General features: G+C 36.9%; 1 protein-coding gene across 1 annotated transcript; it reads left to right on the top strand.

Annotated features, from left to right (window-relative positions):
- The first annotated feature begins 416 nt into the window (after positions 1-416).
- Positions 417-3,338, top strand: LOC122822310. Its single transcript, XM_044100876.1, has 4 exons — positions 417-493; positions 581-668; positions 2,166-2,492; positions 2,563-3,338. Exons 1-4 carry the CDS (start codon positions 479-481, stop codon positions 2,886-2,888), a joined length of 756 nt encoding a protein of 251 aa, XP_043956811.1. The 5' UTR covers positions 417-478; the 3' UTR covers positions 2,889-3,338.
- The last annotated feature ends 10,575 nt before the right edge of the window (positions 3,339-13,913 follow it).

Here is a 13,913-nt window from a genome sequence, read left to right as displayed (position 1 = left end):
GATATTCACATTTCTTTTTATGTTTTTAACTTGGCTTCAGTTCACATTAGATACATGATATCATGATGTAGCAAGTAACACCAACCCTATTTTATTTTAAACACAACAATCTGTTGCTAAAAAGAAAACCTGCAAAACAGAACTGCACAAAATATGTCATTGACTATTGCATAATTATGTTAGAAAATGATAAATAATCGTAAAGAACTAGTTGCTAGATGATCTATGGATCTCAGCAGAAGCATTTCGTGAAGTGCTAGTGTTTCATTCAGCTGAGAGAAATCCTCTGTCTCATTGCTTTTGCCTGCGCTCATCTATTCCAGGGCAGGCCTGCTCATGTTCAGTCAGAAACCCGATCGTACACCACCCACACTAAAAGTTTCTTTTAAAGCTGCAAAGTGGTTGATGCTGGGCTCCTCCTCTCGAGCTTTGGTACCTTTAGTGAGGCTGAGGTATTTGTAGCAAAATTTGCTGAATTATGAAACGCGCCATGGTAGGTACCAAGAACTTTGTTCTATTTCAGATCCAGTTATTGTTGCTTCTTTTAACGTAATAAATGTTGATTTGAATGCGATTGAAGGCAATGAGACCCTCCCATGCTCCATTGACTCATCTTGGTTTTGTCTGGGTTTCTACTTTCTGGTTCACCTTAGTGCTCAGCATTTCTGGTGAGTAGATTTTAGATTTTTCATAAAAGCTTGCGAAAATGGCAAATTCACTTTTCATGAGTATGAAAAACTAAGACACATATTACAGATGGAAAGTATATGCAACTGTGTTAGTTATGCAATTTTTGTGACTGAACATCTCGAAACAGAAAACAAAAGAATCGTGCATGTTTAATGTATTAAATCATTTACCCCAGCGCTTTTTCTTCTAGGTTTTACAATTTGCATTTTGAGTAATTCTAAAAATACTAACACCAACCTGCTTGGAGGCAAACTGCAATAAGATTACAACATTAGAGCTACATGTCAATTATTTGTATGTGGTGAATGTGTTTTTACCCTCAGAACCCATTCACTGAAACTGCTTAAGGACAAATGTGTTTGCGGATTCCTGAGTTAAGCTGAGACCGTCAATTAGAATAAGTTGTAACAAGAATCCATTACGTCACTTTGGGCTGATCACAAGTTTTGAATGAAGAGCAAAATGCTCTGGAAAACTTAAAAGTGTCTAACTGCTCTGTGACAGATCAAGCAAACAAATAATAAAAAATATATATATATTTTTTGGGTTTTTGGGGGTTTTTTTATTGATATTTTGACTAGAAACTCCACTGACTTATCAAATCTTATCTTGAGTTAACTGCAAATTGGAAGAAAACATTTTTAAGGATTTAAGGGGCGGTGGTGGCATGGGGGGTAAAGCACACAACCCATGTACAAAGGTCTCAGTCCTCTACAAGGCCATCACAGATTTTAGTCCCAAATTTCTTCCCCGTCTCTCACAACTTATTCTCCTGTCCATTCACTGTCAAAGAAAACTTACCAGAGCCAAGAAATTTCTTTAAAATAAAAAAAAAAGTCAAAGATATAAGCAATTGTTGCTTCATGAACCTTGAAACTGACTTCACTGTTACTCATGTGAAACAGATAAAAGTTAATTGTAGGGTAATCCAAAGATAATGTGTGAATAAGTAGGGAGTTGGAGACTGCAGGTGGAAATTAACACTTAAATCTGTAACTTGATCCAGTGCATGATTCCTCTTGTATTTTTGTGTATTGTTTATAGTCCCTGGTTTAAATAAAACAAATTGTAAATAAATACGTATGAAAATAAATACGTAATAGCAAACTTTTGAACTAAATGACACATTGCAGATGTTTAAAAGTAGATGAAGCTTGGGAAGCAGAAATACCCAGGTGCAATGCTAATTGGCATGTTGGCAAGTTTTGCACAGTAGACAATTTTATCTTCATTGGCACTGATTGGCTGTGCCCCAAAGATTTGAGAAAAGGATGACATGATCTTAGACATTATCCTCTGCTTAAACTATTTCAGTTGTGTGTCTTAATGCATATTAAAGTAAATTTGTTGTTTGCACTATTGAAATAGACATAAGTTGGTCTCACATGTCGGCGGATTTTAGTTCTTAGGAAGTTGCTGTGGTCCCTACATTTTCAGACAAGCTGTCTAACCTTGATTTTTCTGTCTTTAAACAGTGAGTCAGTGTAAGCAGCTGGACACCGAATCAAAGGTGTCTAGGACCTGTGGTGAAAATGTGACCCTGAATTGCAGTGCCAGCGTAGCAATGCTGAAGGATTCAAAGATCGTCAAATTTGACTGGCAACACAAAAATACAACACTGTGCCAGTACATGAACAATACATCTACCAGCAAGACTCAGTGCAACTTCAGAAACACAACATCTGAACTCACTCTCTCTCTGACCATCCTCGACATAAACCCGTCCGATGAAGGAGTCTACCACTGCAAACTGCACTCACTAGGTGCACACGCGAATGGGCAGAGCCATCTGAGAGTTGGAGGTTAGTCAGTTTATAACTACTTGTTCTCTTGTTGTATTTTGATCTTTCTGAATGTCAATTCTCTTCTCAGACTGCTTTGGAAAGCCTAGCAAGGATACACACCCTGACCAATGCTCCTTTGATGAAGTTTACCCCATTGCTGACATCCACTGGTTCCAGGGAGACGTAAACCTTACAGATGGCACCGAAACGATACAAAATGAGGACGACAAAGGATATTTCACTGTCCAGAGTAAAGCACCGACGGAGAAAGGGGACCAGAGACTGCCTTATAGATGTTCACTGTGGATGAACAACAGCTACGTCTCCGAACGCCTGGTTTCATCAGGGAGCACAGCCCAAATCCAGTGGATCTGCATTATTATGGGGATCTTGATGAAGATTATTATCATGTAAAAATGCAGGCCCTTTGACTATTGATTGAGATAAAACATGAGCTACTAATTGAGATTAACAGTTCCTAATGCTGGGGGATTTGTGGTTGTGTGCAGGTAAGAGTGCATTTCTTTTGGGATTTCTGTAAATTTTATGTTCAGGTATGAATAGTGGCGGCAAACAGCTTCTTATTTGATTTATTAATTTGTTTTCAAACGGCAAAGTAGAAAAATCATATAAACAAAACTAAAAAGAAAGAATGGTATATTTATGACTGGCTCGGACAGTAGTCACCCTTCAAACTTTAAATTACAACACAGACTGTTATTTGGAATATGACTTTCCACTGGGTGGCGCTACTGCATTATTGTTCTGTACTATAAACTATGTGCAAGAATTACTACTTTTAGATAGTTTTCAGTTTCTTATGGTGGTATTTTATATATACTTACCATGTGTGAAAAAATATTTCCAAACACTGTACATTGCTGTGAAAAAGTATTTACTCCCCTCTCTTTGTTAATCCAAGCGGTTTTACCTCATCCATTCAAAGTAAATTGAAAGATAAAAATGACCAGAGAAAAAGAAAAATCTGATTTTCATGAGTTGATTCCAATGATTAAACGAAAATAGTCAAAATGACTGAAACAAGAATTGTGTCAAAAAAAAGAAGCAAAAGCAGATAAATTCAGTAAGAGAGCAATACAATTGCATGGCAATTCACCTTTTAGCCACAACGAGGCAGTGTTTCTCATAAATTTGGCTCAATGACATAAAATACATAACAGATTCAAGATCAATTATTATGATTAAATAGATTTCTTGATCTTTTTTTTTTACAGTAGTTATCAGTGGTTAAAGGTGCGCTATGTAACGTTTAGAAAAACATTCTTTATATTTGTTATTTTATTTTATTTTATTTTTACATATTTGTATGGTATGAGTGAAAAATCTGCCTGCTCTCAGTCCTCCAAGTGCTAACTAGAAACAACCAATCAGAGTCCGGAGGCGGGTCTTAGTGCTGTCAAACACAATCTCATGTGGCGTTGCTCATCCCCCTTGCTCTCTGCTGCAGCTTCTCCCCATAAGTAGATCCTGTTGTGAATGCTAAGGCTAGTTAGCTTAGCCACCAATGAAGGTGGATAGGTGGACTTTCTCTAACGGTGAGTTGTTTCTCTGCCACTTGCACATTTAGCAGTGAATACATGAGGCTGAGTGATTGTGTTGACAATATTAACAAATATGTAAAAGACATGTTCTTTATAAATGTTACGTACTGCAGCTCTATTACTTTAAGTGACGTAAAAGGTCACAGCTATCATATCTCTTTGCTTTTGTTTGCAATATCTGACCCAATATATAAGACGTCAATGTAAAAACTCAGTTTAATTTACTGGGGAAAAAATACAGTGCATATGGTGTATGGTGTACATGCTCTGTCACTATATGTTGCATAAAACTGTGATTTCATTTTTATTACTTATTAAAAAAATTAAAAAAGCAATGTCCAAAACACACTTTTTTGAAATGATGATGTCACAGTAAACCCTCTGTCTAAACGAGTCTTTCAGCATTTTGTCAGATTAAAAGAACTACAAGGCACTTTCTCTGCAAAGTAAAGAAGGTAAAGAACGTATTGGCTCTTGTTTCTCATGGTTTCAAGTTTTGTTTATCCTACAGTTAGGTGGGTCAACCAATCACGCAAAGACGTACCACTGTTCTTGTTCTTGCGAGTGATGTGTACTCAAAGACGAGCATTACATTCAACTTCAGATGAGCATAAGGAGATAAACCGTAGAGGTAAACAAAGAGAATCTTTTGGGTTAAGCTGTTTTTTCACAAAGTAAACCCAGACATTGCTGTACTGCTTGAGCTGCTGAAGCATAAGAGGCAACATCACCTAAGTAGAAAGATTTTACTGTTAGGTTTGTGTTCTGGCACAATGATGGTCTCTCAAAAGCAACAATCTTGCTATCACCAAACAGCTGATTTGGGATATCCAAACAAGGGGTGGGAGATCTTTAACTCCTCCCTTGAGGTTTTGGTTTTTTTTTTCAATATCCAAGGAAAGCTGGAAACATGAATAGAAAGGTGCATGCTGGGACGTTTCATTACAGATGCAGTTTCCAGTGGCTGTGAACTGAGGGTCAGTTTTGGAGATTTGTGTTGCAGTCTGATTGAATTAAAATGAAAAAAGTCCAAAGATGTGGTCATCTTTGGACTTGGAATAACAAAAGGGAACCTTGCGAACCTGAGAAAACCACTGCAACGAGGAACTATTGGTAGCAACTTCATGGTAAGCAGGAGTCTCCTGCAAATCGGGATTGGTGCACTTTACAAAATATCGACAAAAGAACTTTCTGAGGAATTATTTAAAAAGTTAGAGGGTATTCATTTGGATTGGTCTTCAGAAAGCCCTGATCACTGTCCCTTTGACAAATTGTAGACAGATATAAAAAAAATTGTGTGCATAAAAAAACTGTTCTCCATTGCATGAGAATCTCTCAATCACAAGAAAATATATTTGAATCCAAATTAAATGATTCTAGGTCATGTCAACTGATAATAAAGGTTTTTGTTATATCAACTCAGAAGTGGTAGTAATAAAGTGAACCTTTATTACAGAACAGCAGCTGGAACATGTCATTTATACTAAAAAGTCGTGTTTTTTCTCAGGTTTACGACATTCTTTGTCTCCCATGGTCTAAATTAAAATTTTTCTCTGCCTCTCATTTGTTAGTGCAAAAGAGTCATCGTGAAGACCAGAAATTAGACAGGCTTTGGCATTGAAAAACACACCCATTCAAGAGGCAATCTAGACCTTTTTCAAATAAAGGTCAGGCTCAAGTCTCTGTAATATTCAGCTGGGGATCAGTTGCTGTGATAATAATAAAAATAATCTGACTGTGCAAAGTCCAAGGAAAAATTAAACATAAACTGTGGACTGTTTCATGCAATTAAAAATGTTGATCTCGTCCCTTATGAACTGTGAAACTTTATTCATTTGCATTGTTTTCAGCAAACACAGTTTGTTAGCTCGCTCTCAGAGCAGGGGTCACAGGTCGATGGTTAAAGCCCAGAAAAATCTGAGTAAAAGACGTGAGTCTACTGATGAGACAATCATGACAAAAAAATAAAAAATAAACTTTTAATGTTCTTCATTCAATGTTCAGAAAGCTGGAAACTTTTACATCTTCAAGTGTTGTTGACTCATTTACAAGTTGGTAAAACAATATTAGTATCTGTGTTTTGATAAAAAGATATTTATTGAAATTTAGGGGTAAAAGTGACTTCATCCATGTTAACTTAAAGGTAAATTTAACACTAATGAGACGGTCATTAGCAAAGTGAGGACGCTTCAGCTTTTCTAGAGGCTCAGGAGGAGATCTCATTTTCCAGCTAAGTCTGGGCTGCTACACCAAGTGTTATTGTTTCAAATATATTGCAAACAGCTAATGTTTCTGCTGTGGAATGGAACATTTCCTACAGATAGCATTTTCTTTTACTTATCTAAATCTCTTTGGGTTCTTTCATTTTTCATATTTTTGTGATTGTTGTTGAACATTTTGCAGTAGAGATTCTAAAATAATTTACAACCATTTATAAGAAATGTTATTATAGAGTATTCAGTAAGTAAGAAGAATTTGACCAATTATTTCGTTGCTTAAACTGTAGTTTGTGACAATGCATCTTGTGATGTCGGAAAACTTGTTTGTTTCCTTTTCAACGGCACCACATTTGTGGGGAAAATGCATTTTCGGGTTGTAAACAAAAAAGCAGACACACATTAAACCACAAAGTAAAAAAATAAAAATAAAAACATACACTTATGCAACCCAGCAATTATTTTTATGTAACAATAGGTGTCAAACTGAGCTAGGCTGTCATAACTTACACAGGTCTATAAGAAGCAGCATGTAGGAGGCAGTAGCAGCAATGAAAATGAAGACCATTTCTAGTCAAACATCGTAACCCACTGTGCTTATAGTCCAGGAGTCCTGCAACGACTCTGACACAAACCATTATAAAAATACTGGAATAAATGGCATTCATTCCTTAGAGAAACATCATAAAGTTCAGATCTTTCTTTTGGTTTGGATAACATGCTTAGCTTTTAATGGAACCCAAACCACCACTAAATTATTGTAACGCTTCTTCCTCTTGTAATTGGAAATATTCTCCTAAATGTTTGTACTGATTGTAATCATTTGCAACTTTTGCTATGCAACATTTAATGAGTACATCATGATATTTGATTTACTGTGGTTAGATTATAAAATTCCATTTAAAACGTTGAGTTTTTGAAAATGACTGAAATCTGCTTTTAGCTTGACTGCGCACTGACCAGCAGTTAGCGCTAAATCCATTTTCGCCAAAATGGAGACGCCGGAACGAGTGGCAACTGTAGGCAAGTTACTGAACGGTCACAAGCTACTTCCAAAAAAGTAAATGATATTATATCTAGAACTGTCCAGGGAAAATTAAGTGAGATAGCAGACAATTTCTGACATCTTTCTCCCCAGGCTAGCAGTCAGTTGTGGGTAGAATAATAGCTTCCATAATAAACAGGTCAGCAAATTAGAGAGCCAAATACTAATGCTTAAAATTAAACTTATACTACATTTTTAAAACAATTTTAAAAAGCACCATGTTCACCCTTAGAGTCAACTACAGTAAAAGCCAGATGTTCACAGTCCTCTGTGGTTCATTCCTCTGTTGATTCCAGGTGAATTGGTCCACTAGTAACTGACTGCGTTACTATCCATCATCTCGCTGCATTACACAGTTAAACAAAGCCTAGCATCATGTTCCTTGAAACCCAAACATAGACACCAGCCAGGACGCCTTCTTAAAGAGGCTCACCGCACTCGAAGGCTTGAACATTTCTGCCCTGGTGACTGACTGCTATGTGTGAACAGGTTCAGAAATCCAACGTGAACGCTACAGCGTTAACAGCAGGAAGCAGCCAACCATTCACTGTACAGACAACGGAATATTTTTGTTATTTGTGCACTAAATACAAGAAACAATATATATTTAATATTGGCAACAACAACAACAAAAAAAGGACCAGCAGCATTTCTTTTGTTTGTAACAGCACTGATCCAAAGTTCACCAAGGTTGTATGGTGCCTTAAGTGACTTTCAGAGTTTAAAAAAGCTTTGAGGACTGCTTGAGGCATGATGTATTTATGAGGCCCACCAAACAACAGATCAGAGGATGTTTATCTTACTGGGAAAAATCCGCTCTGGGAGATCAAAACATATTCTTTTAAATTTTTTTGCAATGATTTCTTGCCATTTCCAAGGGTATTTGTTTTTCAACCTTGAACACAAAGATAGCTTGGAGTCTATACTGTTAGTGAGTGGGCAACTAAGGTCACGTCAAATGAGGAGGCACCGTGCTTTATAAAATATCTCCAAATCCATATTACGTAATTCTGTCCACAATGAAAGAAATGGAAATAATTTACAAAAAGACAGAAAAACAAAACTATGCAACTTGTGTATCACTATTCTCATCTCCAAATAAAATCAAGCCGTTTATTTGAACTCGCCTTCAGTTGACTACCTTTTAAAAGAAACTTCTTTATCTCGATGAAGCTTGGCATTCAGCTGGTTATTTTCTCTTTTCTGTTTGTTTGGGGTTTTTTGGGTTTCTTTTAGCTCAGGCTACATGTAACAGTAGACAAGAATTTATTATAATAACCTTACCATGCGAGTCTTCATGCCCACTCCTTTTGTTAACAAAATATTGTGTACATTACCAAAACCATAATAAGTATAAAAAAGTGCCATAAGACAGCTGAAAATGCACTTTCATTAGATCCGATTAACAAAACAGAACTGGAGCACAGTCAAAGACTGCAGCAAAAATAATAACAACAATATAATTCAGAGACGTTAATTTTCTCTTTTCTGTGAACCAAACTCAAAGGTATTTGTGCTTGCAGCTCATTGTTATGAAATGAAAGTCCTGACTGTGTGAACTGAGGCAATTAAAACTTTTCTAAGAGGCCTCTTGGGTCCTGATTGAAGAGTTGCTTTAAGTAGCTGTCACTGACCTTCGTCTCTGCTCTTAAAGCTATGTGCAATAGACTTTGAAATGGTCTGTTTATTAAAACACACACATGCTGAGCAACTCAACTAGTGCTGATAGCATCTCTTGTATTACTGCCCTTGATACCTTCATATACAAGTTGCCTCAATGCTGAAACAAAACAGCTATTCTGCAGGCACCTGATTCACTGAAACTCTCAGATCACTCAATTCTGACTCAAATAATGGTTCACCATTTAATTTAGAATATAATAAAACATTTAGAATATGCTGTAATAATTAGTTTTATGTCAGTAAATTAATATATAATTGAGGAATCTACCATGGCTGATATGTTATATATATATATATATATATATATATATATATATATATATATATATATATATATATATATATATATATATATATATATATATATATATGTAAAACTTGAAATTCTGTTCACTCATCATTCTACAATAAACTAAGATGATACATTTTAGTTCAACCTCTGGTATTAGGAAAACTTCATCACACGTAAAAAATAAAAAATAAAAACAGCCTGAGATGTCAGATCATGGACAAAAAGCCATCAGACCTCTGACTAAACAGCATCAGAATAAAAAAGATCTTAACAAAACTGGCATCAGAAGCAAAAGCGTCACAATGTTCTTTCTGAGACCTTTTGCTTGTGAAGCCGTTTTTGCCTTTGAGAGTTTTGAATCTGAGACCTTTTCGTCCAAAACCTGTTTTCTTAAGATTTTTTTTTTTATTTTGATACCATTTAGACAGAGGTCTGATGTTTTTTTAATCTGTGATCTGACCTCTCAGGCTGTCACTTATAATGTGTGGTGTTGTTTTCCTGAGGCCTGTCCTAAGAGCTACACCTTACCTAGCAAAAGCACTGTGGATCGACAATATCGACAGATTGTAGAAACTTCATCCTGGACCTCAACCAACTTGGATCATGTGCCAAGCTTTTCACTCCTCTCTCTGACTCGCTTTATAATTTCTTCTAGGCTGTTGCCTGGGCTATGCGCCTTTTTCCTTCCACTAACCTTTGCATATGTAAACTTCATTATATGAACCTTCTTCAGTAATAATATTTTGTGACTTATCTTTCTTCTTTACTGTCAGTGATTGACAGTAAGTTGACAACATTCCCAGTTCTAAAGCATAACATTTCCAACTCAGTTGCAAAGAAAATTAACATTACAAGGCTATTCATGTAATTGACAGACTTGTAAACTTTAATTTACTCACATGGCTCAGAGTTATTTTTGGTCTTGCTTCCAAGCCTCGGGATTTTATTTATTTTCAATTATTTGCAGCAGGAAAATCTAAGTTCCAACTCCACTAAACTCTGTCTTGATAATTAAAACTGACACTGAACGTGAGTATATGCCCTAAATTCATTGGAGTGACGTGAAACCTTTCAGTTTGTTATTTGGTAAGTATGCTTTAGAATAAATTTATATTTATCACTTTCACTTGTTAGAAAATACACGTTACAAACAAGTAAAACGCTTCTTCTGGGGTGAGGGCGTCATGCAGAGTGTACCTTTAGCCTGAATAAAACTTTTTAAGGCAATAAAACGGGACCAGTAGGTAAATGGCCTGGGTTGGCAAATATAGCAACACATTCTGCTGAGCAAACACACATGATTCTCAGGTAGCTGGTTGTTATTATTGGCACTAAATGTACCAACCAAATGGGTCACCACCCATCGATGCAGCAAAAGGAATCCATCTTGAACAGCAGAGCCCACAATCCAAACTTTTCAGATGCAAAGACAGCACGCACTGAGTACGCCTTGTTCTTGTGTTAAAAAGAAAAAAATACTGTTTGGTCATTGTTGACATGTTCTCCAAATGGGTTGAAGCATTTCCTGTCCAGCATGCAACAGCACAGGCAATAGCAAAAATTCTACTCGGAGACGTCATTTGCAGACGGTGCGCCCGTAGGAAAATTTCCAGTGACAATGGTGCACATTTTGCAAATCAAATCCTGACACACATCTCAGAGATGGTCAACATGATCCTGGTGAAACACTGTTTCTATCACCCACAGAGTGGAGGAGCTGTGGAAAAAGATAATGGGACCTTAAAGAATAAACTATCCAGAATATGTGAAAAAACAGGCCTGAACTGGGTAGAAGCATTAGACAGCAGGTGCAGGGAGGCCAACCAGCGCCAGCTTCTAAACCTTTGCATGACTTACAACCAGGAGATTTTGTGTTTATTAAAAATTTCAGGAGGAAGAACTGGAGATCCAAGAGGTGGACAGGACCATTCCATACCGCCATCGAGGTTGCTGAAAGAGTCACCTGGGTCCACGTCAGCCACTGGAAGAAATTCACAGGAAGGCCCCCAGAGACAGAACAAGAGCCTAACCGAGTGGCTCCGCCAAGCACCTCGGGCTAACTCGAGCTGCCAACTACTCAGCCCACGCAGTAGATCACCTAGCACCTAGTGGAGGCAGCATTAAGAAGATGGCCAGGACGAGACAACACCGTACCAGAATGCCCACATGGATAAAGGGATGCCATACTCTGCTGGCATTTCCTCCTGGGATGTGTAGCTAGAAACAATTTTTACAGGATTTTTGTTGCTCCTGTGAAGGAACAAAAGGTAGGAATTGCGAAGTAAAAATTATTTATTATGTCTCTTAGCAATTTTATTTAAATATTTTTCTCATTTAACCTCATTAGTTTTGTTCAACCTGTTAGAGTATGAAGGCTAGAGAGTCTCTGCAGAATCAGTTAGATAAGGTTTCCTGTTGACCTCTCCCTGCAGCAACTGCAGCAGGCTGATAGCGACAATGCCTCACCATACATACCACAGCAAGGCGCCAGTATTTGTTAACAGAAAAGAACAAATAGTTTAGATAGATATAGTGTGATGGAATAAGCTCTGAGTCTTAAGAAGTTTCTCTATGGAAAATCACCAGCTCAGAGTTGTAAGAAATTGGTGTACCTGCTGGATATTCTGGTCTGACAATGTTCTTATTATGGAAAATTGTTCCATTAGTAAACCTAATTTTTGGAAACTCAGATATTTGAACAAGAAGATGTTTATCATCCAAGGAGTTAACTGACCCTCCAGTGTGGTTACGTGGTTTGTATACTGTTCAAATGAAACTGGAATGACTACATTGTGAGGGCTTGCAGCTCCAAATCAGAACCCAGTGCAGCTTGCTGCTGTGTTTGTTCTCTGTCTGCAGACGAAATAAAGCTTTGCTTTTTGCCATTTGCCAGAGTCTCAGCCTGATCTGTTATCATACAGATCTTTGTCCACGTTTGTTGTGGCAGGCAGTCATCACATTCTAACACCGCCGTGGGATCGGCAGCTCCACATTCCAACATAGGAACAGGAACATAAAGTCACCTACGGCTAAGATTTTGTTGTGAAATTATAGGATCTCTAAAAAACAGGTTTGAAATGCAGGAAATGGAAAAAGAAAGTAAGACCTGAAACACATTAAAACTAAATACATTTCCTTTACAGCTTTACAAGGTAATGTGCAAGAAAAAAAAAAACAAGAAAAAAACTACAGACTGTCATAGGTAGGTCTACACTAGATTAGTCTTTAGGGATAATGTGCCTGAGAAATGTACTCAGTGCTTGTGACTGACCTATGCTTTCTCCCAAAGCGGAATAGGAAATCTGCAGGCTGACCAAGTTATTCTTCAAACTGTCTTGCACAAAAAACTAATTTAAACCTCTGAGTTGTGTGTTGCGTAAAGATACACAGCGAGAAAATTGACTCTTAAGTCAAGACTTAAATCGTGGAGAAAGTATTGTACATATCAAAACCAAATTGTACAGCAACTCATCCTAACAGGGAAACCATAGGAAGTGTTTAAATATAATTGCATTTATGCCCTCCAGAGCTACAATTTATGGAAATTCGGTTATCTGCTTTCTCTGTGGGTTTTTCAGCAAATTCAAATGGTTTGAATCACAGGCACACTAACAAGAGGAAAAAACAACTTGTTGGGAGTTTGAAACTGTAAATCTTCCTTCATCTTTTTCTTTTAAGTACTTGATGTCTGACCTGTTTGTGCATTAGCAAACATTCAGCTAAACAACAAGAAAAAAAGTTTGTGCATGTTTTGCTGTTGGAGCCACTTCAAGCATTCAGCATGCCAGGGTGAGTACATGTTAAAAAAAGACATGAAATCAATTTAGTCTATCCATGGATCATTGATGTGACTGTTATCATCAACTAATTATTGACGTACTAAGCAATTTCTTTCGTATATCCACTTATGGTTTTAGTATATTTATTTGCAAGGGACAAAAGGTGTTCAAAAATATTTAAACGTTTCAATTTAATTATTCCAAAAAATTGTTATCAAAGCATAAAGTTTCATTGAAAAATAAGTCAAATGACAGATTTGGGCCCAACTCAACTGATGTCAACCGGACACTAACTGAACACAAACAAAACTGACCTGCTAACAAAGAACAAAAGGCTCAAATAGGGGTGCAGTAACATAAATCTACCACATGAGGGAGCCTCAACATAACAAAGGAACAAACAAGTACAAAATTAGCTAAAGCAAAACTAACTTTAACCCAGCATAAATAAGTGAATGTGAAAGTGACTAAATTAAATAAGTAAAGTCAATTTAAACAAAGAGCCCCCCTTCTTCTAGAAAAAGGAACAGTATGCTCCAGGCTTCCTCCTTCAGCTGGGCTGTGTTTGCAGGAACTGAGTGAGTAAACCATTCAGACAAAATTTAACTACTGTGCGCTCACTAGAAAATACATGTCTAAGTAAAATGACTAACTTAAGCATAATGTACGCTGTAATTAATGATGTAAATCAAAAAAATAAATAAATACCAAAACTATATGGCGGTGGTGGGTTTTGGAGCATCCATCACACTATTTAACTAGTACAACTTATTTTGCCTGGCTAATTTTCATCCATGTTCCTGATGTAAATCTGCGGCTAGAACATAAATAAAACAGAGCTCACCATCTGAACCTGTTCCAC

The sequence above is a fragment of the Gambusia affinis genome, linkage group LG19, assembly GCF_019740435.1.
Source record: "Gambusia affinis linkage group LG19, SWU_Gaff_1.0, whole genome shotgun sequence".
Taxonomy (NCBI): Eukaryota; Metazoa; Chordata; class Actinopteri; order Cyprinodontiformes; family Poeciliidae; genus Gambusia; species Gambusia affinis.
This window is presented reverse-complemented; position numbering and strand designations above follow the sequence as displayed.